At 34.6% G+C, this 27,178-nt stretch overlaps 6 protein-coding genes across 6 annotated transcripts; 4 read left to right on the forward strand and 2 right to left on the reverse strand.

Moving 5' to 3' along the window:
- The first annotated feature begins 833 nt into the window (after positions 1-833).
- EAF02_010973 (uncharacterized protein) lies at positions 834-2,301 on the forward strand. Its single transcript, XM_038907021.1, has 3 exons — positions 834-1,332; positions 1,395-1,499; positions 1,674-2,301. Exons 1-3 carry the CDS (start codon positions 1,024-1,026, stop codon positions 2,076-2,078), a joined length of 819 nt encoding a protein of 272 aa, XP_038753311.1. The 5' UTR covers positions 834-1,023; the 3' UTR covers positions 2,079-2,301.
- Positions 2,302-4,177: 1,876 nt separating this feature from the next.
- EAF02_010974 (uncharacterized protein) lies at positions 4,178-6,817 on the forward strand (the record flags this gene model as incomplete). The annotated part of the gene is made up of 3 exons (XM_038907022.1): positions 4,178-4,953; positions 5,104-5,528; positions 5,580-6,817. The coding sequence occupies 3 exons, from the start codon at positions 4,178-4,180 to the stop codon at positions 6,815-6,817; spliced, it is 2,439 nt and encodes an 812-aa protein (XP_038753312.1).
- Positions 6,818-6,968: 151 nt separating this feature from the next.
- EAF02_010975 (uncharacterized protein) lies at positions 6,969-7,929 on the reverse strand (the record flags this gene model as incomplete). Its single annotated transcript, XM_038907023.1, has 2 exons — positions 6,969-7,573; positions 7,674-7,929. 2 exons carry the CDS (start codon positions 7,927-7,929, stop codon positions 6,969-6,971), a joined length of 861 nt encoding a protein of 286 aa, XP_038753313.1.
- Positions 7,930-8,953: 1,024 nt separating this feature from the next.
- EAF02_010976 (uncharacterized protein) lies at positions 8,954-9,831 on the forward strand (the record flags this gene model as incomplete). Its single annotated transcript, XM_038907024.1, has 2 exons — positions 8,954-9,255; positions 9,348-9,831. The coding sequence occupies 2 exons, from the start codon at positions 8,954-8,956 to the stop codon at positions 9,829-9,831; spliced, it is 786 nt and encodes a 261-aa protein (XP_038753314.1).
- Positions 9,832-10,145: 314 nt separating this feature from the next.
- On the reverse strand, positions 10,146-11,740 carry EAF02_010977 (uncharacterized protein; the record flags this gene model as incomplete). The annotated part of the gene is made up of 2 exons (XM_038907025.1): positions 10,146-11,516; positions 11,582-11,740. The coding sequence occupies 2 exons, from the start codon at positions 11,738-11,740 to the stop codon at positions 10,146-10,148; spliced, it is 1,530 nt and encodes a 509-aa protein (XP_038753315.1).
- A 561-nt stretch (positions 11,741-12,301) lies between these two features.
- On the forward strand, positions 12,302-13,784 carry EAF02_010978 (uncharacterized protein; the record flags this gene model as incomplete). The annotated part of the gene is made up of 4 exons (XM_038907026.1): positions 12,302-12,404; positions 12,460-12,560; positions 12,609-12,728; positions 12,786-13,784. 4 exons carry the CDS (start codon positions 12,302-12,304, stop codon positions 13,782-13,784), a joined length of 1,323 nt encoding a protein of 440 aa, XP_038753316.1.
- Positions 13,785-27,178: the final 13,394 nt, after the last annotated feature.

The following is a 27,178-nucleotide window of genomic DNA, read 5'->3' on the forward strand; positions in this document are numbered from 1 at the left end:
TCATGACCCCCCTCGATTTTCTAATCTGACTATCTGTGGTATATAATTCAAAATACGGCAAATTACTCTCATGCTCCTCAAATGTCATTTAATTATTCTCACGCCTTAAAATTGAAAGGTAATTTATTTTCATGCCTTTTAGATTCTATGATAGAATCTGTCCATTTTAGACTAGATTCTATAATGGAGGAAGAGTAGATTCTATAATAGGAGGCTAGATTCTATAGTAAGAGAATAGATTCTATAAAAGGAGGCTAGATTCTATAGTAGGAGAATAGAATCTATGAGAGGAGACTCGATTCTATTTGTTTTAGATTAGATTCTATAGTAGAAAAATAGAATCTATAAATAGATTCTAGTTATGTTATTTCTTTTCCTTTCAATTTTTTTAATTGTTATAATAAAGTAAATTCTATTATAGATTCTATATAGATTCTATACTATAGAATCTAAGGGGCATGAGAGTAAATCATCTCTCAATTTCAGGGCATGAGAGTAATCAAATGACTTTTGAAGGGCATGAGAGTAATTTGCCTTTCAAAATAACATGAGTAGGTAGATAGCAAAACTTTAATAAAGTATTGAATCCAGGCTTTAGATTATCTGATCGATTAAAGTTTTGCTTACAACAAAACAAGTGGGGTTACGCGGCAACGCGGGGTTTGCGGGAGATTGCCAACGCGGTAAAACGCGCCGGAAGAATTATGAATGCCTTCGGCCGAGTACCTGTCAAGTACCTATACCCATTACACGTCTTGGAAAACACACGTAGATAAACATCGGTCAATAATTCACCGAAAATATTTTCCGATGATGAACCGAATGTCGGAGGAATATATGTTGGCTGGTTATCTCATGATCCTTTATATACCGCCTCTACCGCCCCAAATTCCTGCTTTCTTATTCACGAGTAGTCATCCGAATCTACCCTCCTGAAGCCCATTGACCCAGTTGTCGAGCAGTAAATACCCTCCGTGATCTCGACCATCGATCGATTAACTCGTACTTTCCAATACTCCCAAAATGGTTCGCAATCTTGGATTCCTTTTAACCGGTCTGGCTACTACATTGTTCGCATCCCCTGTTTACAGCGTAGCACCACCGGCATTTCTACTCGCCGGTGATTCAACAACGGCCATTCAAAATGCAGGTTTGACAGGTGGTGGATGGGGTAATGGTTTTCTAGCTACACTTCGCAATGGAGCTGGAGGTATCAATTATGGACACAATGGTGCAACGACTGTAAGCTTCGTCAATGGTGGCGATTGGGCAAAAGTATTGGCATCTGTAGCAAAGTATAAGGCAGACTATACAACTTTTGTTACAATTCAAGTAAGTTTTGGCGAACGGCGGAGAGAAAAAAGTGATAAGATAGTGCTGACCTGTGAAACTAGTTTGGTCACAATGATCAAAAGGCAACAGCAAACATCTCAGTTGCGGAGTACATGACCAATTTGAAGAACATGGCGGAGGATGTAGTAGCGGCTGGTGGAACTCCAGTAAGTCAATACTCTTTCATAGACTTGAGTCTCTACAATGGGGGATATTCAAATGCCTCTTTTATGTTGGTATCGAAAACATGGAGGGTTATCCATTGGAGACCAGAAAATACGGCAGAGGGGTGCCAGCGACAATCTCAATATACAACAGAGTTAATTAACCTGGGTACTTAGATCCTCGTCACTTCTCTGACCCGTCGAAGCTTCAATAGTTCAGGTCTTGCTAAAGAAGATCTTGCCGTACAAGCCAATGCTACCATAGCCGTTGCTAAATCGATCGGATCCTTATACATAGATCTTAACCGCGCATCCACAGACTATGTCGATGCTATTGGGGCGACCGATGCTGCGACGTATAACTTGACACCAACGGATTTCACACACATTAATGCTGCCGGAAGTGTTTTGTTCGGAAACATTGTCAGTGGATTGATCGATGTTGCCGTGGGCAAGTCATTGGGTTTCGATATTGAGACTTATACCACGCCAAATGCGACAATTGCAAAGGATGTTGCCAGTGGGACTTATATATTCCCGAGTGGATTTGGAACTCTACCAAACAACACCCTTCCAGCATAGGATTCTCGTATGATGAAATAACGTTTTGGGAATTGTGTATGCTTTGAGATTTCTTTTCTGGAAACTGTATATACTACGATATGAGATTTAATGAAACGGAGATAATTATTTTACTAAATTGTTTGGTCGTGCCTTTGTTCTCCAATACAATCTAATATTAGACGAAAAGCTCTTCTGGGAGATGGAAGAAATAACGGCGGGCGATGGTATTTCAGCCCGGAAGAGACCATCACGGATGCCATATATGAAATAATGCTGAGAATTAGAACTACTTGGAACTACTTGAAAACGCACCTCTCATACGACATTACATCATTCAAAATTGAATTTAAGTGAAATATCACAGATGCTCGACATGACATAATGAGCTCTCAAGGCTGATTGAATGTATATTACCTAGTACGTTCAAATTAAGTTGTGGCGTGTGAGCACTAGACCCGGAATACCCATAGGCTTGTTCAGAGCCAAGTAAGCCTACCGTCCTTCGGATGCACGAAAAGGCTTGTATGTAATGGAAAGAAAGTAAGCAGATAATCCGTCAAGACGATATCTTACATAGCCAAATTCAACATAAGTTTGGAATTGTATCTTTTCTTGATAGATCCTATAATTATTGTTCTCACATCAACCTTGATGCATCATGTCCTGAGTTTTATGGGAAACCGGCCCCTGACTTGACACTGGCAATCAACGTGATGGAAAATTATCTTCCATCACCAACTTTATTTAAATAATATTACATGGACTCATCAACTAAGTTTCGGGATGTCGGCAGAATACGAAATTAACTGCAATCATCTAATGATTCCTTGCCATTGCACCTTTTGAAGTCAAGTAGGATTCTGTAGGAAATGCCGAATGCAGATGTTAACCCCCGTATATGCATTCTCTTCAATGAGGAGAGAACATTACATATAGAGACTTTGAACTTTCTCATATTGTAACGTTACTTTACTTTGTGCCGCCGCCAACTGCATGTTTCCAATACGAACATGATCAATTCCCCTTTGAGTTCGTGGAAACTTTCTATACATATTGTTCGGATGTTTTCCGATATACGTGCCAATGCGAGCATGATTCCGATACATCCTGAATTCTGGTAAAACTCCCTCAGGGCTGACGTTTTGATATCATTGGGCTTCCTCATAAATGTTGGCAGATTGGGGTTTCAACTTCACACCCCGTACAAATGCCGGATCTCGGACTGGCGGACACTTAAATTGAATCAGTCGATATCCTCTTACATGTACTTGCCACCGATATCATATCATTCCATCACTAACAGCCAGACAATCAACGGCTAACTATCAAATCCCGAAGACTTCCCACTATTATCGACGTTTGCACTCTTGATATGCTTTCCTACACTTTCCACTTTGTTCACTTCTTACGTATGGACTATGTTCGTTCTCTTTAATTGTTCACCACCATTTTTCTAATTCTATGGAAAATTTTCAATGATTGTGGAGTTTTAAAAAGCACGTCATTTTCAAAAATGCTGTTGTGACTTTGCAATCATCTAAATAGGAATCTTTTCTCCGATATATGAATAATACTTTTTCATCGGTTTGGTCGAGAATTCAATTAAGCTTAAAATGTTAGTATACCAGTGATGTGTATTCTTTACCCCCTTCATTTATGTTCAGCATTAAACGAACAAATAAAATCATTCATTATTCATGATATATCCATACTTTATTCAACTTGTACCCACAACGGTCAAATCTCAACACCAAAATCTTGATCCGTGAGATCTAAAATCCCTACCAGTATTGTTAGCTCGATCACTTCTTAAGAATTCTACGTCCCGTTAAACCCCCACCGCTGTGGGCTATTCACGGGTGTACTAAGGGACCTTAGCACGGCCAGTTCCACGAATCGAAATGATATTCGTTTGGTAATCTAATAATTAGGTAGTATGCGATAAGAATGGCAAATGGTGCAATACCGATGGATCAATTTTTTCCATGTCGAACACGCTTAGTGGCGGTATGAGACTTCTTTTGCGTATATACTAGTTCTTGTAACTTTTGCCATGCCTCACTTACATTTCACATCTCTTGGTATTTTCTCTTGTTACAACATTCAGTCTTGGAGAAATGGGGTTTTCATCTTTGAGAAGCCGCCTCTTTCCTCGGCAGCAGGAGGACAACATCACCCCCGCATCTGTCGATCATGAAAATGATGGGGTAGCATCGAGTGTTACTGGCACTGACGAAATCAGTAAATCCATTGAGGAAAATGGTAATCCAACTGAGAAAATCGATCCCGAAACAAATGTCAAAGAGTCCTCACCTATGGTCGAAAGTTCACCTCTCGACATCGAAAAGGCGACACCAACATCAGGAAGGTTTGGTGATGATGATCCATTGCTTAAGGATATTCCATGGCAAGTTCGCCGAATTGTCAGTCTCGAGGATGATCCTACCGAACCTACAATCACGTTCCGCTATTTTCTTCTGACTTTGATATTCGTCGCACCGGGAGCTTTCTTATCACAAATGAGCCATTTCCGTACGACATCCGCTCCATACTCCGTCTTCTTCGTTCAAATCTGTTCGAATTATGTTGGTGTTTGGCTAGCAAAGGTTCTTCCAGCCAAGACCATCTGGTTACCATTTGGAGGAAGCTTTAGTCTGAATCCAGGTCCATGGGGAACAAAGGAACATGTGTTGGTTACCATTTCTGCAGCATCTGGTGCCACTTACAACTTGGCCTACGCCCCAATTTCTATCGCCGAGCTCTACTTTGGAATCACCATTAATCCAGCAGTTGCGATATTCTTTATGTGGTCCGTAGTATACATTGGGTATTCTTTCGCAGCCATTGCTAGACAATTCTTGCTCTATGATCCTGTATACCCATGGTATCAAGCGTAAGTTCAAGACTTTTTTCGACGTCCTTTTAATCATACTGCTCCTGTCTCAACTAGGCTTGTACACTGCTCTATTCCAGCTTGTTCTTTTGCAGCGGGACGTAGTGAGAATGTTAGAGAATGATGATCGCTAACTTCGAATCTCAATAGACTCTGTCAGACTGCTCTATTTGAAACTCAAAAGAAGCAGAGACAACATCCATCCCGTGTTTCAAAGAAACAGATGAAAGTATTCTTTGGAGTTCTTGCAGGAATCACTTTATGGCAATTCCTCCCAGAGTTCGTGTTTCCAATGCTTGGGTCCTTGGCATTCCTCTGTTGGGTTGCCCCAAAGAACAAGGTTGCGAATTTCATGGGCTCAGGTTTGGGGGGAATGGGCTTCTTAAATCTGACACTTGATTGGTCAAGTATTGCTAGTTTGAGTAATTCCAACAGCTTGTTTGTAACTCCTTGGTGGACTCAAGTAATTATCTTTTTGGCTTTTGTAGTCAACTGTTGGATATTGCTTCCAGCCGCCAAATGGGGAAGTCTGGGTAGTTGGAAGCTTGAATTGATGTCTAATCGTCTCTTCATGGGTATGTCACATGCCCCGAATGATGTTCTGATAAATACTAATGCATCATCAGAAAACGGAACTTCCTATCCTACCACTAAGCTCATCACTCCTCAAGCCACACTAAATGAAACTGCTTACGAGGAGTATGGGCCTATCTACGTCGGTACTCAACAACTTTGGAACATGTTCTTTGATTATGCAGCATACACTTCCGGTATCAGTTGGATTTGTTTCTTTGGATTTGCACAGATCAGAGACACACTTAAGAAATTGAACGCTCGTCGTAAGAACAAAGTCGAGGGAGAAACCATCAACCACCAATATGGCGATCAATTGAATGTCCTCCAACGTTCTTATAAAGAAGTGCCATGGTGGTGGTCATTGATCCTCTTCCTTGTCACCTTTGTCGTTATGATGGTAATCTTGGGCACCGGTAATCTTTTTATTCCCTTATGGACATATTTCATCGCCGTTCTTACAGGTGTTGTGGTCGTTGTCCCACTTGGCTGGCTATATGCCCTTTCCAACTTCCAACTTCCAATCGGTACCTTCAACGAACTCTTGTATGGCCTGATGGTTAACGCGGTCGACGGACACAAGAATCCTTCGGGTGCATCGGTATACTCGTCCCTCGCTGGTGATGCATGGTATCGTGCACAGCTGATGCTTCAAGATCAGAAGATTGGTCACTATATGCATATTCCTCCTCGAGACACCTTCTTTGCCCAAGTCTTCGGCTGTTTCATTGGTATTCCAATCAATTATGGTGTCGTAAAATGGGTGCTCAGTTCAAAAGCGGATTATTTGAGTGGTGCTGTAACAGATCCAACACATCAATGGACTGGACAAGGTCTCGCTACTACGTTGACTACCAGCACGCAATATGTTCTCATCGGACCTCTACGCCTTTTCCAGTTGCCTATTTTCAAACCCCTTCCATACGGGTTCCTTGTTGGAGCAATTTGCCCACCCATCATTTATATTCTCCACCGTCGCTTTCCCAAAGCTAAATTTCATCTCTTCAATACCACCATTTTCTTCTCCGGTCTTTCTACGTTCTACGGAAACATTTCCACCGGATACACTTCTTCCATTATTGGTGGTTTCATTGTCGCCTACTGGGCGTACAGATATAGATATGAGATGTGGGCACGATATAATTACATCCTTGCCGCTGCTTTCGATGCAGGATTCAATTTGAACATGTTATTGATTTTCTTGTTCTTTGGCGCAGGAAAAGTCGTTACCATGCCAAATTGGTGGGGTAATAATGCAGATAGTACAGATAGATGTTTTGCTTTGGAGTAATTTGGGTATATGATGGTGTGGTTTATGGATATGAAAGATTCCCTGGATGAACGTGGTGTTATGAAACTTGATTCGAGATAATGATAATGAAGATATTTGATTAAAAATGTTATGATTCTATTTGAATTACCCTGTGCGTGTGACTCCTTACTTATTGCAAGATAGCACTATCTTTTCGGACTGCATCACCCCCACTATTCGCTGTGTTGTTAACACCAGTCCCATTCTTCAAATAACAAAACTCCCTGTCCTTTATTACCATACTGACTGCCCTACATAAGCCCCCTCCTACGTCGATCCCACCTTGTAGATTGGTAGAATAACCCGCGTTATACTCTGCGCAGGCCATCATACACTGAGTTAGATCCGGCATATATATCTTCATGATGTCGTAAATTCTTGGATTTCCATATTGAGCGCCAGACAGATAGTTTGTGTAACAAGCGACGCGAAAAGTCTGCGCTATGCCTGATAAGTTGATAGCTGAACCCTCTGAAGAGAGGGGCTGAACGAGAGAATCATTAACTGTGGAAAATTCATCGGAGCAATGGGATGTTGGCGCAGTCGATACTGATGGATTAGACGGCGTGGATGACGTCGTAGACGATGAAGCTATATTTGAATTATCTATTATCAATCCTGAGCTTGTCGTTGAAGGTACTATCGAGTCTACGATACTCGTCGAATATTTGACGTTTGTTGTTGTCGAGCATACCCAAGCGGCAGAATTCTCCACCCCCGGACTTGTGTTGATACCTGTGCTAAGATGATGGATTAACAGCAATCCATAAATGTCTCATAGGCTTAAGCTCCCTCTTGCAATTATTCCTCTGTGCCGCAATTCCAGCTACTACACCTCCACTTATTCCACCTCCGACAATGAGACATAGCAAGACGACCAGAGCCCAAAATGTTCCAATCGATAGCCCCGCGATTTGCCTACGCTCTAATATTGCAACTTTTTCGTCCTGTATTCCAGCGTGGGTCTCCTGTGATGACCATGGCCATGTGTTCCCTGAAGAAGCATCTTGCACTTCAAGACCTGGTTGAGTCTCAACAGATGTGTTCAAACATAAACCACTTGTCGAAAAAAATTGCTTGTAGGTATCCATCGGTGTGATATTATAGAAAGATGTCTGAAAACATTCAGTAAGAAAGATCAAAGAAGTATCTAGTTTGCATGATGTGGGCAGTGAGATTCTACCGAAGATTTGCTAAATCTAAAAATATTCATTGAAAGCAAAAGGAATAGAGACGAATGAGGTGGTAGTGACTCCTTATACGATAACTCGTCGAATATCCCCGAGAAACATTTTTAAGCGCCGATTCATTCCATCGAATCTGCGGCTGGAAAACTTTTGATATGAATTTCTGGGAAGAGACCAATGAGAAGGAGACATCTTGAAGTTCAAGAATGTATCGCTGAAGGATTTCGACTCTGAAACAAGTACGGAGATTTCGAAGCTCAAGCCTTGTGAGATTGGGGTACAAAAATATATTTGTATAAGCTTTGTAGGGAGAGGTTTCTGAAAGACAGAACAATGCAACGTTCTGTAAAACAAATTTGAGGGACAAGCCAAGTAGATCAACTTCCTGAGCATTCACTTAGAGTCAGGTAGTATGAAGATGAGAACACACGAGACCCGCGAGTACTGACTACAGTGATGAACGAGAAAGACTAGAATCAAGTAGTACGTGTATACTATGAATGAAGAGATATCAATCTTCTTAGATTGGTAAATATCATATCGGGGGCTCAGCTCCCTAGATTTTCCTTCGTGAATGTTGAGGGAAATCATCCTCCTTTGAATAGATATTGAGAATGAGAAGGTCATCTGGTAGTAGATAATGAGCTGACTAATAACCCCACATCTAATCTTATCTAATCTACGAAGTCTACCATAACCTTAAGATCAACAAAAATAATTTGTTACCAAAGCTTTTTGAGCTTCACGAATTGGGAACTTTCAAGAAACACTTGTATCATTCACATCATTGCCTCATACAAGTCCCCCACCTCAACAGAGAGTCCTTCGCATAACCTCTGGTTCATAAAGATTTCATATACTTCGCAAGCTTGTATACGCGCACATCCCATTACATACTCCTTTTGACGCCCTTCTCAAGATCACAATCATGCCTCTCGACACATCAACCTACTCTCTTGCTCTTCTCCGTCTTGACGGTCGCAGATGGAACGAACTTCGCCGTCTTACAGCACAAATTTCAACTCAACCTTCATCCGATGGATCTTCGTATCTTTCAATGGGTAATACCCAAGTTCTCTGCACAGTGACTGGGCCTTGCGATCCCTCAAAATTACGATCAATTGGCGGTGGTGGGAGTAACAATGCGGGGGAAAAAGCGGAAGTAAGAGTGGAGATCAGTTTCGCAGGCTTCGCAGGCGTGGATAGGAAGAAGTATGGTAGGAATGATAAGTGAGTCTCCTTCAATTCTTTAACTCGCTACGTATTGCGAATCTCAACTCTACTGGCTCGAGCGGAACGGAAACTAATCAGGTTCGCTGCAGACGTATCCAAGAACTTTCAAGTACCTTATCCACAACCTTCACTCCTCATCTTCTTACTACTTTGACTTCTCATTCGACAATCCTCATTTCCCTTCACATTTTGTCATTAGATGGCTCGCTTCTCTCAGCCCTTATCAATGCCTCGACTCTTGCTTTAATCGACGCTGGTATTCCAATGCCTTCTTATATTTGCGCTTGTACAGCTGGCTCTACATCTTCATATTCGAGTAATGATGAGAAAGCAGACCCGTTGTTGGACTTAAATTTGGGCGAGGAGCAAGAATTACCGTTCCTCACGGTTGCAACTGCTGGAGAAGGCGATGGTGACGGAGTTGTGACATTGGTCATGGAGACAAGAGTACAAGCCGGTAGATTGGAGGGCATGCTGGCCGTGGGAGTAGATGGGTGTAAACAGGTCAGAGAGATTCTAGATGGGGTGATTAGAACTAGAGGGAAGAAAATATTAAGTGGTGCAATGGCTTAGTAGGGCCAGATCTGTAAATCATACGAGGGAAGAACAGCATCATTAGATGATACCCAAGTGTTTTAATGGCGTCATAATGGAAATGGGATAGGATGGCAGGAATGGAAGAACTTTACATCAAGGGAACCGTTTGATGGCTAATAGAAGTCTAGCGCACGCCTCATTTATTAACAAAATGAATGATGATATTTTTTTTTTACTATTACTATGCAAACTGTAAACAAATGCCGCAAACTACCGCTCTAGGAGAACTCGTGAGACCGTATTCCTCCTAAGAACTCCATAATTCCCTCACAAAGACCTACTTAACCTACTTAAAGTTCTCCGTGTTTGATCTCGAGCTCTGGGGTTGGTGGTTCCCAATCTTCCGGAAGCTCCTCTATGACAATCATAGGCTCATCTGCAGCTTTTGGTTCTGGTTCCGGAGCTGCTTCTTCCACAACAGTCTCCTCAACTTCTTCAGGAATGAGTCTCTCGGGGATCTTCTTTTTCTCGCCTTCACCCAATCTGATGGCGTCAACCCAATTCTCAATTGCTTCGATTGTCACATCCTCGGAAACTAGGGAGTCGCCCTTGCTAGGGAGAGCTCGATACCAGTTTCGTCGTCCATTGAGAGCAATAATTTCAGCATCGCCTTTCAGCCCTAAAGATTCTTTGACTTGGGAGAACCCAGGGTTTTCGGCTTGTAGGATGTAGAATGGGAACAACTTTCGTTGATGTAGATGATGTTTATGGGAAACTTCGGCTAATGAAGTAGAAGCTAAGCCCGTAATCTCGTTCGAGGTACCTGGAAGAAGCGCAAGAATGCATGTACCGGTTTTAGAACCAAGACAATTCTCTTTTAGGTCGGCTTCAGAAGTAAGAATAGGAATTGCAGGCGCTGGTGGAAGTACAATTGGTTTCTCTGTTTCAACTTCTGGCGATGGTGATTCAGTGGGTTGATTTTCCAATGTTTCATCTGTTTGAGTGACAGGCTTTTCGAATTTGGCGTGAGATTCCGATGCTGCTTCGAAAGATTCCCTTGCTTTTGCGGATGACTTTTTGTTTGCTTTGGATTTGGAAGTTTTCGCTTTGGCTGCTGGTGGATCTGGATTAGGCTCGGCAGCCTGTGTAAGAAATTTGACCATGCCATCTTTCTTTAATTCCCCATCATACACAATTCCTTCGGCTGCTTCCCCGCCAGGCAACAAAATAAGTGTAGGAAATTCAGTGATGCCAAATAACTCAATGGAAGCTTTCTCTGTGTTTCTGATCTGTGCCACCTTGATACTGCCCTTGAAATCAATGGCAATGGCTTTCAATGTTGCGCTTGTCTTTCCTTTGTCGGTGAATAAAATTGCCTTCGCAGTGTCGTTCGCATCGGCCAGGAAACTCTCCAAATCTTTATCTGTAACTTTCTTTACAAGATTTGGAATTTTATCGACTACTGCATCTACAATTCCTTTCGCAGTTCGTGGTCCATTGTAATCTTCAACGATTGGCTTTCCGGGTTTGCTTCCTGGTTTAACAATCTTGAGAGTAGGGAAACCTTGAACACCGAATCCTCCGCAGAAAGCTTTATTCGATTCTTCATCGCAATTGACCGCTGCTACTTTCGCGAGACCAGCGAGACTCTTGGCGGCTTTTTCGTAAGCTGGTTGAAGGTTCTTGCAATGTCCACACCATGGAGCATAAAATTCGACGATCTGTACGATAGACGGTTAACAACTGATGTGCCAACAGAATTATTGAGGATCAGCGGAATACTTACGGAAGTATGGTTCGATTGAGCAATCATACGATCATAGTCCTTTCCATTGATTGACAAAACAGCTGAACTCTTAGGGTACAATCCAGCATGAACTGCGGGCAAAGCACACAATAAAGCCGCAGCTGCAGCTGCAGTTGACATGACTCCAGTATTAACCATTTTAGATAGTTGTAAATTGTAATTACTACGCGTAGCTGTAGGAGCTATTGAATTTTATCAATACATGTAAGAAGAAAACAGGGTGGCAGTACGTGGAGGTGTTGTTGTATTTATGTATGCGAAAAGGCCACAGTCGCAAGATGTGTATTACGAGGTGGATGAATTTGGATGAGGTATCATTATTAAATGAAATCCGGGGTAAAATACCGACAGAGTTACTAGGCTTCCCGTCCGTACTGCTACTTTAGTATCGATTGAGCGGTGAAATGGCAGAATTCAATTAGTGAGGGGCGGGGTTATCATATTCAATTGTAAGGCTAGATTTACTGTTCTAGCATCACATCGCATCGCATTGTTTTCTCATCATACCATTCACAAAGAAACGTCTAGGTAGATCTTTCAATCAATCAATAACCTTCTTCATGCTCAACCTCGCTGCCGCTCTCAACTCAAGCGCAAATCATACATGCAGCGCAAGCTTTCTCATCCGTCACTAATCATATCCCACCCTACCCCTACTCACCGAGCCACCAATCTTCAACTCAACAACCACAGTCAATGATGGCGTCACAAATTCCCCAAAAGTTGAAGACCGCGGACTTAACTCGATTTATTATCAAGGCGGCACAGCTAGAAAATGCGAAGCCGGTTATATCATATTGGTGTACGTATTGAAGTCTTATCGCACGACCCAAATTTTAACATTACCATTCCCTCAGGTGAATACTGGATCGTCAACCAGATCCTGTCGAAAGAACTACATACTGGAGATGCAGAGACGCTACAATATACTACTACTTTGATGGAAAAACTTGAGAGGGTATGATAATTCTATGTCTGCGAATTGGACTATAGTTAATTGTGGCAGATAAAATCCGAGAACCCAGATAACGATGCAATTATGGATGATACTGCAGGTCAAGCATATTGCGAACAATTTGGTATGGAAATATTCTCAAGGGCAGATCGAGCTGTCGAAGCAAACAAAGTCACAAAGTACGATCCCAATGATCTATTCTTATGAACATTGACTGATAGAATCTAGACAACTGCGGAAACTTTTCAAGCCGCAGCGACCTTCCTGGAACTATTGAATATTTGGTCACCACCGGATGCCGAAACTCAAGCAAAGATCAAGTATGCAAAATGGAACGCAGTTCGTATCGTCAAAGCATTGAAAGAAGGAAAAGATCCCAATGAATCTAATCCCAAACCACAACCAACTCCCAAGGATGAATTACCGCCATTAGATCCAAATGATCCCGAGGTACAGTTGTTGGGGGAACAGAAAGCACAGCAAGCTTCTGTGGAAGATGTCACCGGTGAGCAAGATCAATTGGAAGCAAAGTTAGCAAGGCAATCATCATTAGATCGATCTTTACATCCCTCTAAACAAGTATCTGCTCAAGGATCTCCAAACAATGAATCGGCTCCATTCGAACCATATCCTCGAGATGGTTTTCCATATAATGCAGACCAAGACGATAATGTACCCCCTCTCGAGCCATCTCCGAAAGATAGGAATGGATCTATAGGAGGAGGATATTTTCCAGAAGTTCCAACCTTTACATCTGAACCTCGAGATGCAACTTTACCAACAGCTCCCGCCCCAGATACCACGTTCGATCTTGATCTACCGGATACATCTTCTCTTGCCGCACCTGGAATTTCTCCCGGAACATCTCCCGGAATGAAGCCATCTCCAGATTTCCAATCATTTCCGCCCCCAACTTTACCCGGAGAACAACCGTCAGCTACTGCACCTCAAGACTTTTATCGTCAACCTCCACCATCGGACCATGGAAATCTACATATACCACCTACCAACCACACCTATCAACCTGGACCTCCCCCATCAAACAATTTTACAGCACCAATAGTCCCACCAGTCACACAAGCTCGCAGTCAATTAAACACGGACGACGAAGCAATTGCTAAAGCACAAAAACATGCAAGATGGGCGATTTCAGCCTTAAATTTTGAGGATGCTGAAACGGCAGTAAAGGAGTTAAGGGCAGCGCTACAAACTTTGGGTGCGCAATGATTCTGAAGACAAGTGATACTTTGGAATTCGATGTATTTTAATCAATAGGCGGCAGGTTCACATGTGATTTTGCAAAGCAAATACCCAATTGTTATTCAGTATCTTTTATCGGCAAATTTTCTATCCTATTCATCGTTTGATACAATATGTTTCAGGCCTAACAATTCAAGTCCTGAATCCAAAACCTTTTTCTGAATTTCAGGTATAATACCAATTGCAATGCGGTTCTCACACCCTTCGTTTCTAGCATGATTTTCATCGGTCTAGAATATCGAGAACACCGATATGGTCTAGTTCTATGAGAATTATTATTCTTGAATATTAGAAATCTCGCCTATTACTGCTTTGATGTAATAACATTATTTGGGATAGGGGGAATTACCATTAGCAAAATTAGCGAAGCTGGAATTGAAGTTGGGAATACTCTACGAATTGAATGTTTCTGACAAGATTCATAACTCCATATGTATTCCTAGGTTTATCAAATTAGATTTTAGCTATATAGTATAAAGAAGTCCTTATTCTATTCATTTATTCCACAATTACTTTTTGAAAATCATATTACTATTCTTATTATATCTTACTTGATAGTATAGAACTTAATCATAAATTAGTGTCTAGTAGAAATATGATTTATAAGGTGATATACGACCATGTTCATTTCTTATCATCTCTAGTGAGAATCCTTAGATAAGTTTATTGATCTTGTATTATAAATCTTTTTAAAAATCTCGAATTCAGAGCTTTAAAGATACATATCAAAAAATTTCTCTCTGAATATCAAATTAGCTTCATTTATCTAGATATGTAAAGCTATTAGTCAAAGTTTGTTTTGATTTAAAGACTAAAATGAATATTTAGTATATTTTACTTCTAATAATAAAAATATCTATGGATTTCTATCAATTCTAATAATTATATTTTCTAGCTGTATATTATAACTTTATTAACTGAATTCACTTTAAAGATTATAAGTTAATATATGAGTATAGCTTAGTAATATCAATTTAAATATAATATTATTACTATTCTAAATATTATAGTTAATTCAGTAGTTTCTTTCTACAAACTTGTGAAGGACTGTCATAAAAGGATTCAATTCTATCTTAGAATCTAAAACTAAAGAAGGAAAAAAAGAATAAGAAGAGAACTATAAGGGCTCTGGATTATATATATCAATGAGTTATATGCTAGGCTAAGGTTCTAGAAGCTAAGTAATTAAAAGAGGAATCTAAAAGGGATTGAATCGTTATATTACTTTCCTATTTGAAAAAAGCTTGCCCTTGAGCGTTTATTTATTTCTTTATCTTTAATAATATTATTATATTTATTATCATTATCTTTATAGTGTTTCAATCATTGAGATAGTGTTTTAAATGGGCCGGGAAGATCTTGATTAGTTAGATAATATTCTTTGAGTTTGTAAAAAGAGTATTTAAAGTTATTAATAGTGTATCAGGTAAGATTAATATTGTAATTATATTATTGTACTCGGTAGTAAATATTATTACAAGTATTCTTCAAAGCTATAATTTATTTGATTTTCTATTCTTTTTTATTAATAATATTGATTAAAGAATTAGGATTGTTTATTTGATTAGAAAGAAAGTTATTCATAGCTTTCATAACTTTTCAACTAGGAATATATCGAAAATTTTCATTATATCTGATAGTACTAGCTTGAAGGAATGCCTTATCTTTTCGATAATAAGGAACTTATTGTTTATTAGAAAATCTAGCTTTTTGAAGAATGCTCGATTTGATAGTATTGTATAATCAAGTTATACAAAATCGCCTACTTTGAAATCGATAGATTGTTGATATGTATTAGTTTTGAGTTAGACTCTTTTTTAAATGTTTATAAAATATTTTATAATGAGTTTTCATATATTATAATATTATTAAGCTACAATATAGACTTTGTTTATATTAAGCTTATCCTTGGTTTCGATATTATAGAACTTTCAATCCCAAGAGATTCATAGGGGATAGCTGTGTACAACTTCAAATAGAGAAATATTACTAAGAGAATTATGAGGTAAAATGAGCTATATATAATCCATCATCAATAAGAGCTCTAACCAATTATCTTGATAATAGGAAACGAAGGGTTGGAATCTCTTTTGAAGATACTGATTATAGATCTCAGTTTGTTTATTAATTTAAGGATAATCCGTAATTGAATAGCTAATATTAATATTTAGAATCTTTGAAATTCTTTTCAAACAAACTTAATATGAATTAAAATCCACAATTGGATATTATAGAAAAAGGAGAATCGAAATAGTAATAAATATAATAAATATATAATTTAGTTATTATAATTAAATCAATTGTCTTTTTATAAGAAATAAAAATAGCTTGTTTACTAAATCGATTGATAATACATAAATATATTATTATATTTATATTTGTTTTTATTAAAACTATAATAGTTTATAGTAATATATTCCCAGGGTTCGTTTGGTATTGGCAATAGGTGTAGCAAGCTAGGGGTTTTGTTTCGGAGAATATTTATTCTACAACAAGTATTACAATTTCGATAGTACTTAAGCTATTATTTGAGAGATTCCTCACTAATAATAGCAATCGATTAATAACTTTAGGGTTTTTCGAATATCTGAATATGTAATAGAGATATTATCATAGGCTTTTCGGATAAAGAGAATGTGAAGGTTATTTGTATTAGGAATCACTAGTTTGTTTTTATATAATAGTAGTCCATCTTTGAGGCTAAAGTGATTATTGTCTTTCTACACTTGTTTCCATAAGACTTTCAAAAAAGGAATATAGCAATTAGCGAATAGAATATGATTGATAATCTATAAAGCTGGAAAAATCGAAGCTAGATTTAGAATTTGAATAAAAGCTTTTTTGATAGGATCTGATCGAAGCTTGCAAACCAGAATAAGAGAATCGATTTGATTGTCTTTCAGAAATTGCTAATAGCATTACAATTTTTTCTTTTGATTTTGGTTATCGAGTTTATTAATATAATGAATAAGAGTATCAACTAATAGATTATCTTTTCCTAAACAATAGCATATTACAAATTGTAGTCCACTAGGAATTCAGTCTATTGTACTTACTGGGAGTTTAAGGTTTTCATAATTATAAAATAGACTAGTACTTTGTAATTGATATAGATACAAATCTAGTATAATGTATTAATGAATTCAGTACACCAATATCTAAAGGACTTTATAATAGAGAGCATCTCTTTATTATAGACTTTGTAATTAAGCTCAGCAGAAGCTATAATTTTCGAATAGAATTCTATAAGTAGCCAGTCTTCGCTATGCTTTTATGAGAGAATATTCACCACTATTTTATCTAAAGTATTTGTTTCTAATATATATTTAAGATCTTATTGATAATATTATAAAACAGAAGAGGAAATAAGAGAATCCTTAAGAATATCAAAAGTGTATATATAATTATTATCGAATCAAAAGGGAATATTATTTTTGGTTAGATTGATTAAAGATTTGATTAATATATCAAAATTGTATATGAATTGGTGGTAGAAATTACAAAATCCTAAAAAGAACTGGATTCCTTTAATTGTAATCGGATACACTCAATTGTATATAACAATAATTTTCTCAGAATCTATTTTAACTCCTTTTATAAAGATTATAAAGTCAAGGTATTTAATACAAGTAATATTAAATTCGCTCTTTTTTAAATCAATTTGAAAATCAGCATTTCTTAAATATTATAAAACCTTTTTTATATAAATCTAATATTCCAAAAGATTTAAAGAGTAAATCAAGATATTATTCAAATAGATTATATAAAAGTTATTAAGGTAATCAAAGAGAATATTATTTATATAATATTGATAGGTAGTAGGATTATTGATTAGACTAAAAGAAAGAATACAATATTTGTAGGCTCTATAGTATATACAGAAAGTTGTATATTCTTCGGATTGAGGGTCTATTCTAATTTAATAGAATGCTTAACGGATATCGAGTTTGATAAAATCTTAGTATTAGTAAGGCGGTTAAGGATTTTGTCAATCAAAGGGAGAGGGTATCGATTCTTTTGAGTAAATAAGTTTAGTATATAAAAATCGATACAAAGTCAAAGATTTCTATTTGCTTTTTTTATAAAAAGAATAGAAGCTGTAAATAAGGTTTGATTAGATTCAATAAAGCCTTTATAAAGGTTATCAATAATATACTTCTTGATTATTTCGAGTTTTTCAAGAGATATCTTATAAAGAGGGTTATATTTAAAAGCTTTTTCATTATTACTTTTAAGAGTAATTTTATAATTATATAATTGATATAGTGATAGTATATCCGATTCGGCTTTCGAGAATATATTGGCATAATCTTTATATTCTGGTGAAATGAAAGGTTCTGTATTTAGCGCAGATAATAAGGTTAGTAACGAGTATACAGCTGTACAGCATTGTAATAAGCTAGAATGAAGGTTTTACAATACAATATCAGCTAATGTTGGAAGTTGTGGCACGTGCGCTATGCTACTGTATATATATCACTTCCACTTTATAGTTAGATTTTACCTTAGTACTATTAATCTACATAGTCAATATTACATGCATTTCATTGGCCTGCTTCTTCATTGTGAACAGGTTATGAGCCTAATAGCTCTATAGTAAGACTAAGGCCAAAAGCTTTTTGAATAGTTTATATTACTAAAGTAGAGGTTGACAATAAGAAGCTCCTATACAATGCGATATCAATATACAAAATGCGCATAGCAAACAGATTGCTGAGTAATGATAGCGAAGTAATTATTTATATTACACTCTTTTTCTCAAATATAATAATAAAGTAATTACTTATATTGTACTTTTTCCTTAAGTAAGAAAAACTACAAGTTATTATTGAAAGGATTATCCATTCTAGCTTGACACTAAAAAGCTTACCAACTATATAATATTCGATATTACTTTAAAAATCATTATTTACAAATCAAAATTCATTATTTTCAATTACCTTGTTTTGAAGAGAATTTCTTTTTATAAATACTAGTATATCCAAAACTAGGATAGTATAGCCTAAACAATTTCTTTTTCTCTTTCATTGTTTTATTTATTATCAAAATATATTCAGATTATCAATATAAGTTTTCTATTTATAGAACCTCAAAATAAACAAAGATATTGGATTTAAGGATTACTCTAAGTGTATCTCTTTTCTTATTTAAGAGAATTACGAATACTGAATTTATTAAATAAGAATTCAATTCCAAGGAAAAAGCTAGTTCTATATATACAAGAAAACATTATAGGAATACATACAAATTACAGACACCAATAAATTAGTTAAGGATTTTAAAAAACTCTAAGTCTTCAATAGCAGCAGTAATATTACAATAAAGATTCGACTCAATATCAACAAAAAGGTTATTTTTCTTAAGGATAATATTAATATATTATTTTATATTTATTATTTATTATCTAATAATAATAAGATTTTAATAAACAAATATAATATAGTAAAGAAACTTTGGGATTATCTAGTTATCAAATACTCCAGAATCAATAATATAATAGTAAACAAGTATCTCCTTAAGATTAAGACCTTCTTTTTTGATAATATTCTTAATATAATTATTATAGATATATGAAATAAGTTCAAAAATCTTTGAAAAAAGCTTTTATCTATAAACACTTTAGCTAGTATTTTATATATAATAAATCACTTTTTCAAAGTTTAACCTTGTTTTTCTTTAATAAATACAAAGTTATTATTGATATAATTTATATTATCAATTTATTTTAAATATTAATAATAAAATCAAGTATTTACAGATTAAAAAAGTTGAAATACAAAACTCTGGAGATTCAGTATATTTTATAAAAGGAAGGAAATATGTTTTATTTTATTGTTAGTATAAAATTAATATAAGCTTGGAGTTTGATATATTCATTATTATTTGTGAATTCTATAATAAATCTGATTATTTAGTTCTAAAATGCTTCTAGTTTCGATGTGTTAAATATCTTTTGAAATCTAATTCAAAGTATAAAAAAAAAAAAAACAATTCACCTCTTTATTGTAAAAAGACAAAAAGTATAGGAAATATAAGGCTTATATTGCTGAATCAAGCTTTAATATTACTAAGAGTATTATTGATAATGAGTCTGACTCTAAGCATTATTATCTTACTAAGGAAAGTATTAGTAAGGCATTCCTATTGTAATAATATGCTGATATTAGCATTACCTTATATATATCTAATTAACATTCTCTCTTCAAAAGCCTAATCTATATTCCGCAACAAAGGATAACAATTAATGGAAAAGCTATATACTTAAATAAATAAGGAATAATAGATATAATATACAAGAATAGAACAAGGATATCATTAGCTAGAGTACTATATATACCAGGATCAAAAGAAATAAAGAATTAATATAAAGATAATATATAAATATATTCTATCTATATATCTATTTACATATAACAAAGATTTATATACGAAACAAAAGTCGGATACTAGCTATATTATAACAAATCATATTAAAGGAATCTTATAATATTATGATATTGTTAATATGCGATCGTAAGCGATCTGTTATGCCATTAAGCACGTCGGGTTGCAATCCAATCGCTTTAATAATAATAATAACAATTATATCAATAATTAAAGCGAGTAAAGATAACGATACATAATCTATTTATAAAATAATAACCAATTAATTCTATAAGGAGAATGGAAAGTGATAAATAATCTTAAAGATTGTAAATATAATCGATATATGTATTAAAATCTTGAGTAAAACGGAATTGAGCCACGCCAATGTACTGAGATCTGTGTGTATTAATGGTATAATCAAGATTATAAGACAAGCTGGGCCTATATAGAGAATCCTTATATTAATTACAAAAGCAATTCTAGAGGGAATTACTAAATCCTATATTGATATGCTTAAGATTGAAGAGGTGTTTTAAATACTAAAGAGTACTAAGGTGAGCATGCCCAAAATGATGGAAACGATATAGGAATACAAATGATAAAAGCGAAATAGCTGTATAATCTTTATAAAAATGGGAAGTGGGTAATAGATAATTGTTAATAATCCCTTTAAACTGCAATTGAAGATTATAGAAACAGTTTCTGGATTAAGGTTTGAACTGATTCCTTCACTTCATTATAATAGGATAAAATGAACCTTGGAATGTAAGATACCAGAGGAATATAAGAATCTCTTGCAAAACGAAAATTGTATACAACTAATTACTATGTTTGATGTGGATAATACTCAAGTCGCAGAGATTTGATATAATTATATTATATTTTAGATCCCTTATAACATGCTAGGCGTACTTATAATATTCTCAGACATAATTATCCAAAAAGAAATCAAGGTATAGGCAGGAGAGGAATTAATATAATATAGAGTCTTTAAGTATAAGGTGAATTTTTTTACAAAAAGGGCTAATTAGATTATTAGTTTCAAGAAGATAATAAAATCATTTTGGTTATTTAATGTTAGTGAATACTCGAAGTCCCTTAATAGATCACAACACCTTCAATCATAACAGTACTCCAATGAATACTAGTTATATTGTAATCTGTATGTGTATTATTGCCTGGTTTGTTGTTTTAGGTGCAGTGAATTGACTGTTAAACATATTAATGGAAAGATCTATAAGCAATACTAAAACGATGTTCAATATGTAGGATACTTAGAATCTTTCTAATCCGCATACAACAATTGCTCTGTGGTATTATGATCAGTTAATGAAAAACTAATCAGACTCATCTATCAATAAGTGAGAGAAATCAGGACCGCTGGTCAAAAAGAGATTCAGGAAGTATGTAAGGGAAAGGCATCTACTTCAATATTAGCCAAACAGTCTCAAGTGATTATCCCCAAACCCCTTATACCGGGAGCTCACATCATTACCTACAAGAATGAATAGCAATTAGTGGATCAATCATTTAAATGGGCTTGATTAGGGGAGGGCCCCTTTAATAGTCCGATTTATATTTCGGGCTGTAATTTTTTGTGTTATACTAATAAAGGGATAAACTATAATGTAGTAGTTATAGCTGAAAAAGCCTTCTCATTTCCCGATTCTGAAATGAGTAAGGGGAGTGAGTTAAACGCTAATAAAGCTGTTACTATTCTTGTATAAATTATATAATTAATACAAACTCAATAGGGGAAAGGGGGCTTATGATTGTGTGGGTGAATATGAGGTGTGGATACTCTAATTATATTATCTTTTTATAGGTTGTTAGAGAGGTTAATATGGATATTATTTGTGTTCAAGAACTCTGATTGTATAATAACTCGGCAATCCAAAATCATATTATATATAACTGATACCAACCAATCAACACCTGGGGAGTAGCTGATGGCCTTGAGCATAAGCCATAAGTAATTATTTATATACAAAAAGGAGACAATTTAAAGGTTAGATAAATAAGGTAAACCGGAAGTAGGGATCTATTTTGGATTAATATTAACGGGTACTCGATTCTTAATACCTACTGCACCCCACTTGATCTATTAACAATAGAATATATACTTGGATTAGAGATTACTTTAGGGACTGGTACAGTTATCGGAGATAATTTCAATACTAAGTATGATTTATAGAAATCCGAAATAGCAACTATTAATTAAGGTGATATGCTTGTACAATAAACTACTGAACAGAGAATAGAGTATATCGGAACTCCTAGTATCCCTATATATACAAAGGGATACATTCTGAATCTGATCTTTTTCAACTTAATCACCACTACAACAATAATCAATAATGACCTGCACAGCGGTTCTGATTACACCATTCAAGTTACTACCATCTCGAATAAAGAAACCTCTAAATACAAGTAAGTATATATCCAAATATACAATTCAAATCTACTCTATCTAGTAAGCATAATGGCTAACCACTTAACAAACCTCCAGAACCCGGATCTCCAATCTATCTACGATATCAATAGATTAATCACCAGATTTACAAACACATTAAACACCTCTGTAGTAGTTGTGGGGCAGAAAAGCCGCAAACCCTATCAATTATTTCCGTAATAGATTGATAAATATAAGAAGGTACATTGAATATATACATAAGCTAGAAGAACTGGAACTGCTAACAGAATGGTAATAGCCCAACAAGATCTACAAAAGGTTATACAAATATCGAAACGAGCCTATTGAATTAAGCGCTTGAATGATGTATAGGACGATTAGGAACTATATAAAGTTATAAACTGATACAAGCTAATCCCAAAAGTAAGCCTTAAGGCCCCTCCTCTAATAATCAAAGACTAGAAGATTATTAATATTAGAAAAAAAGCCGAAGTATTTTTTATAATGATATTCGATTACTTCAAAGTATTGGACAATCTACAGTACAACCCTTTATAGGAACAGGGTTATCAGATGATCTTACTATGGAAAAGAATGATTACTGTGGAGGAAGTGGAAAAATATGTAATAGAAGTTAGGAGCATGTTATCTAAAGTTGATTGGGCAATTGTTTGCTTCTTTAAGATATACTGGCTTAATACAAAGAGTGTAATATATAAGATTTTCGTGGCCTGTTTTAGGCTCAGCTATTACCCTAACGAATGGAAACTCGTTGAAGTAGTTATGCTGCTTAAGGTTGGTAAGAAGGATAGGATGTTTCCGAGATTGTAAAGGTTGATTACATTGATATTGTATATTAGAAAAAAACTAGAAAGGTATATCGCCAGTCAAATTGTATGGATGGCTATGAGATACAATGTTATCAGCCCTCAGTATTGTGGAGTGCTACCGAAAAGAGCTGATATTAATCTCATAGCTGTCTTCACTCATAATATTAAGCTTGCTTTAATAGTTGATAAAATAATCACACTAATAACAATAAATATATAAAATACTTATAATACATTCTTTAAAAGACAGCTTCTATAATGTATAAAGAAACAGGATTGGTCTATAGTGCTCTTGCAATTTGTTGATTTATTCCTGACTAGGAAATATATACATATAAGGTTTGAGGGGATTACAATACAGGATTTCCTGATTATATGTAATACCCTTTAGGGATTGCCATTTTCTTTTATTCTATATATCCTTTATCTTATTGAGCTTCTCAATTAAGATAAAGTATAGTGTTTTGGATATATTAACGATATAGCTATATATTATATATTTAAGGACCTATTTATAAATATATATATGCTTTGCTAAACTATTCAACACATTCTACAATAAGAAGATCAGAATAAGATCTTTTTCACTTCGGAAAAGTTTGAGCTATTTTATATATCAAGAAAATATAAAATTGTAAATCCGACTATAAGAATAAATCGGAACCTAATTATTATACTAACCCTTTTAGAACTCATCAATAAAGTACAACCAACCTTACACTAACTTAACATCTTTTTTGATCAACACCTAATATTTCTACAATATATTAAAACATGTATTGCGAAAGCTATATATATTGTATTCTATATTCAATCAATAGCTTATACAGCCCATAGACCATTTACAGCCTACTTGCAAAAAGCAATTATTATCTATATACTCCCTATTACCCTCTTCAACTCCAAAATATAATTCAATAGACTATACAAACAATACTCAAATACAAATTATATTCTGATTAGTATCGGAATCAAGAAATATATCAATCTAGTCAGTAAAACGATTCATAATACAATATAGGGAGCTTTACCCATTTACAAGATGATCCCGATAACCGTATTCCTTATAAAAGCTAATCTCCTAGTTGGAATTGTTGCACTAAAGCAAGCCAGATTGAGGTTCACGTTTTGGCTTTAGATAATAAATGTACAACACTTATTTATAAATCAATTGAAGCTATATATTAAAAAGAAAGAACAAGGTACAGATACTCTAAAAGATTCTAATATAAAACTGTAAAGAATGAGATAGGTAATCCCTATTATTAAATACCTCAAACTCTTATAATCTCACTTCTCTTCTAAGTGTTGTATTGATTTAACGAATGGTATGGATAAAGAGAATATTGCAAAAGCATTCAAGGAATAATAAAACTTAATTCCCCAAGAAGATTATTTTGTATTTTCAGATGGATTTGAATAATATAATGAATATAGTTATTGTATGGAGTACAGCTTTATAATCTATTGTGGTAAGCAATAGATTGATATTAGCTATAGCTGTGTATACGAATAATCATATATTTTTGATACTAAAGCAATCAGTGTATAACAGGAATTAGAATGCCTTCTAAGTATCATTGATTATCTCTATTAGAAATGAATATGATTATATATTGATAGTATTTCAATAATCTGGAAAATGTGAGAAAGCGCCACTGTCTTTTTTCAATGGGTATATTACAAATACTATTAAGTGATATAATATTACGATATTGTAATCAAATGGTCCTCTGGGTATATTGAGATTAAGAACAACAAGATAGCCAATTGTTTTACTAATCAAAATACGATTAGACTACTTGACTCTGATTCATTCTACCTCCCCACAATCAGTAGCTTTTATTTTATTCTATGTGTTAAATATCGGTGTTTCAAGAATAAATAGTAAAAGGAAAAAAGAAGTCTGATCTTTGAAATATATAATATATAAAAACCAATATATAATATTTCGGAACCGAAAAGCTTTAAACTCCTTTGTGGGGTACTATATAAACTTATAGCAATATGGATTGGATATGATGACTTTGCAGTTTATTATATCAAATTCAATTATAAAAATAGTATGAATATCTATATATATAGGACTGAAAAAAGCTTACTATATTTCTTTCAATATTCAATCAATAATCAAATACATAGTAACTGGCTGTTTATATCAAATCAATTTCGATTCAAATAGAATATGATAGTATATATCAATTATATTTTATAAATATAATATAGTTTTATTAACCTTTTTATTAAATCCAAATTCTATATTAGAATATACTCAAACTATACGGAACTACACAAATTCCAATCTATTTTAATACTTTGAGGATGAGTTTTCCATTTCGATTAACCTAAAATCTGTATCGAACAGCTATAAGCACTCCAAGCACTCTCCCGATCGATAGCAATCGACCTGATTATCCACCGACATTTGGATGGTATACAAAACAAAACCCTCTGAAACAGAACCACAAACCTTTAGACAAACAACCGCAGAATCGCTATAAGCAATATTGAACAGGGGAATATTAGAAACAATAAGCCTCTATTTAACTAACATTATACTATTATAAGCGGCTGGAATGCTAGCAGCCTGTAGGCCCGCTCCTTAGTATGTCTAGAATACCCCTTGGGAGGTCAGATATTAGACGTTAATCACTATAAATAAATAAATAAATAAATAAATAAAGCTTTCAAAAAACAAATTCTAGAAAAAGTCTTCCTTTTAAAGCATTTGAGAAATATGAGATATCTTGATTTACAAAAGCTAATAGAAGGTCCTTATATAACTATTTCTTATATAATTTCGAAGCAAAAAACTGCTTTTCAAATTTAAGCTTTTATTAACTCTAAAGCTAATAATTATATATTTATTAATAAAGCCTTTTTATAACAAATCTCCTTGATATTTATTATCTTTATTACTAAACTACCTACTCCAATACCTATTAAAAAATATAATGGTATTACAAATAAACAAATTACCCATTATACTTATTTTACACTTACAATTAATAAACATATTCAATTATATACTTCTTTTCTGATTATTATTCTTTAAAACAATAATGTTATTTTAGAATAATAATAACTAGCTAAATATTCTCTTCTTCTTAATTATAAGAAGCAGAAATTACTTTAGCTCTATTTTTATCCTTCAATTCTTTCTTTATTTTCAATTATATTCTTTTTTAAAAGATCTCAAATCTAAGCCTTTAGATTTAGTAATACAATTAGATACTGAGTAAAGAGATCGAAAGTTAAATTAATATTGGAGAAGACGAAAATCCCCTATTCTTAATAATATATATTATTCTTTAAATCTAATTTTATAAATTAATTCTGATTATAAAATTATTCTTTCAAATAATTCAATAGAATTCAATATATCCCCTGATATCCAAATATTAGAAATTCCTTTTTAAGAAAACTCCAAAATCTTAAAACCTTTAAAAAAGAATTTCAAAAAGATTTTAAAAGAGATATTCTCGATTCTGACTATTATTAGTAATACTTTCAAGAAATCAATAATCAAAAGTATTAAGTGAATAAATGAAATTCTAAAGGATCTATTATATGAAATCTTAAAGGATAATTTATCTATATCTATATCTTGTAAAAAGCGCTTTTCTATTCTATATTCCTTAAATAACTTTAAAACGCTTAATCGAATTGCTCTCATTATAGGCCCTGTATTCTATTTGACCTGTATATGCTAACAAAACAATGAATTATTTATTAGCTCTTTTCACAAAATT

The sequence above is a fragment of the Botrytis sinoallii genome (genome assembly GCF_014898435.1).
Source record: "Botrytis sinoallii strain Bc 23 chromosome Unknown BSIN_028, whole genome shotgun sequence".
Taxonomy (NCBI): Eukaryota; Fungi; Ascomycota; class Leotiomycetes; order Helotiales; family Sclerotiniaceae; genus Botrytis; species Botrytis sinoallii.

Excerpts from the sequence above, each read along its gene's own strand:
- EAF02_010973 (XM_038907021.1), top strand. The coding sequence starts at position 1,024 with ATGGTTCGCAATCTTGGATTCCTTTTAACCGGTCTGGCTACTACATTG. Across the intron at positions 1,333-1,394 it reads CAACTTTTGTTACAATTCAA|TTTGGTCACAATGATCAAAA; the intron begins GTAAGTTTTGGC and ends CTGTGAAACTAG. Across the intron at positions 1,500-1,673 it reads TAGCGGCTGGTGGAACTCCA|ATCCTCGTCACTTCTCTGAC; the intron begins GTAAGTCAATAC and ends CTGGGTACTTAG.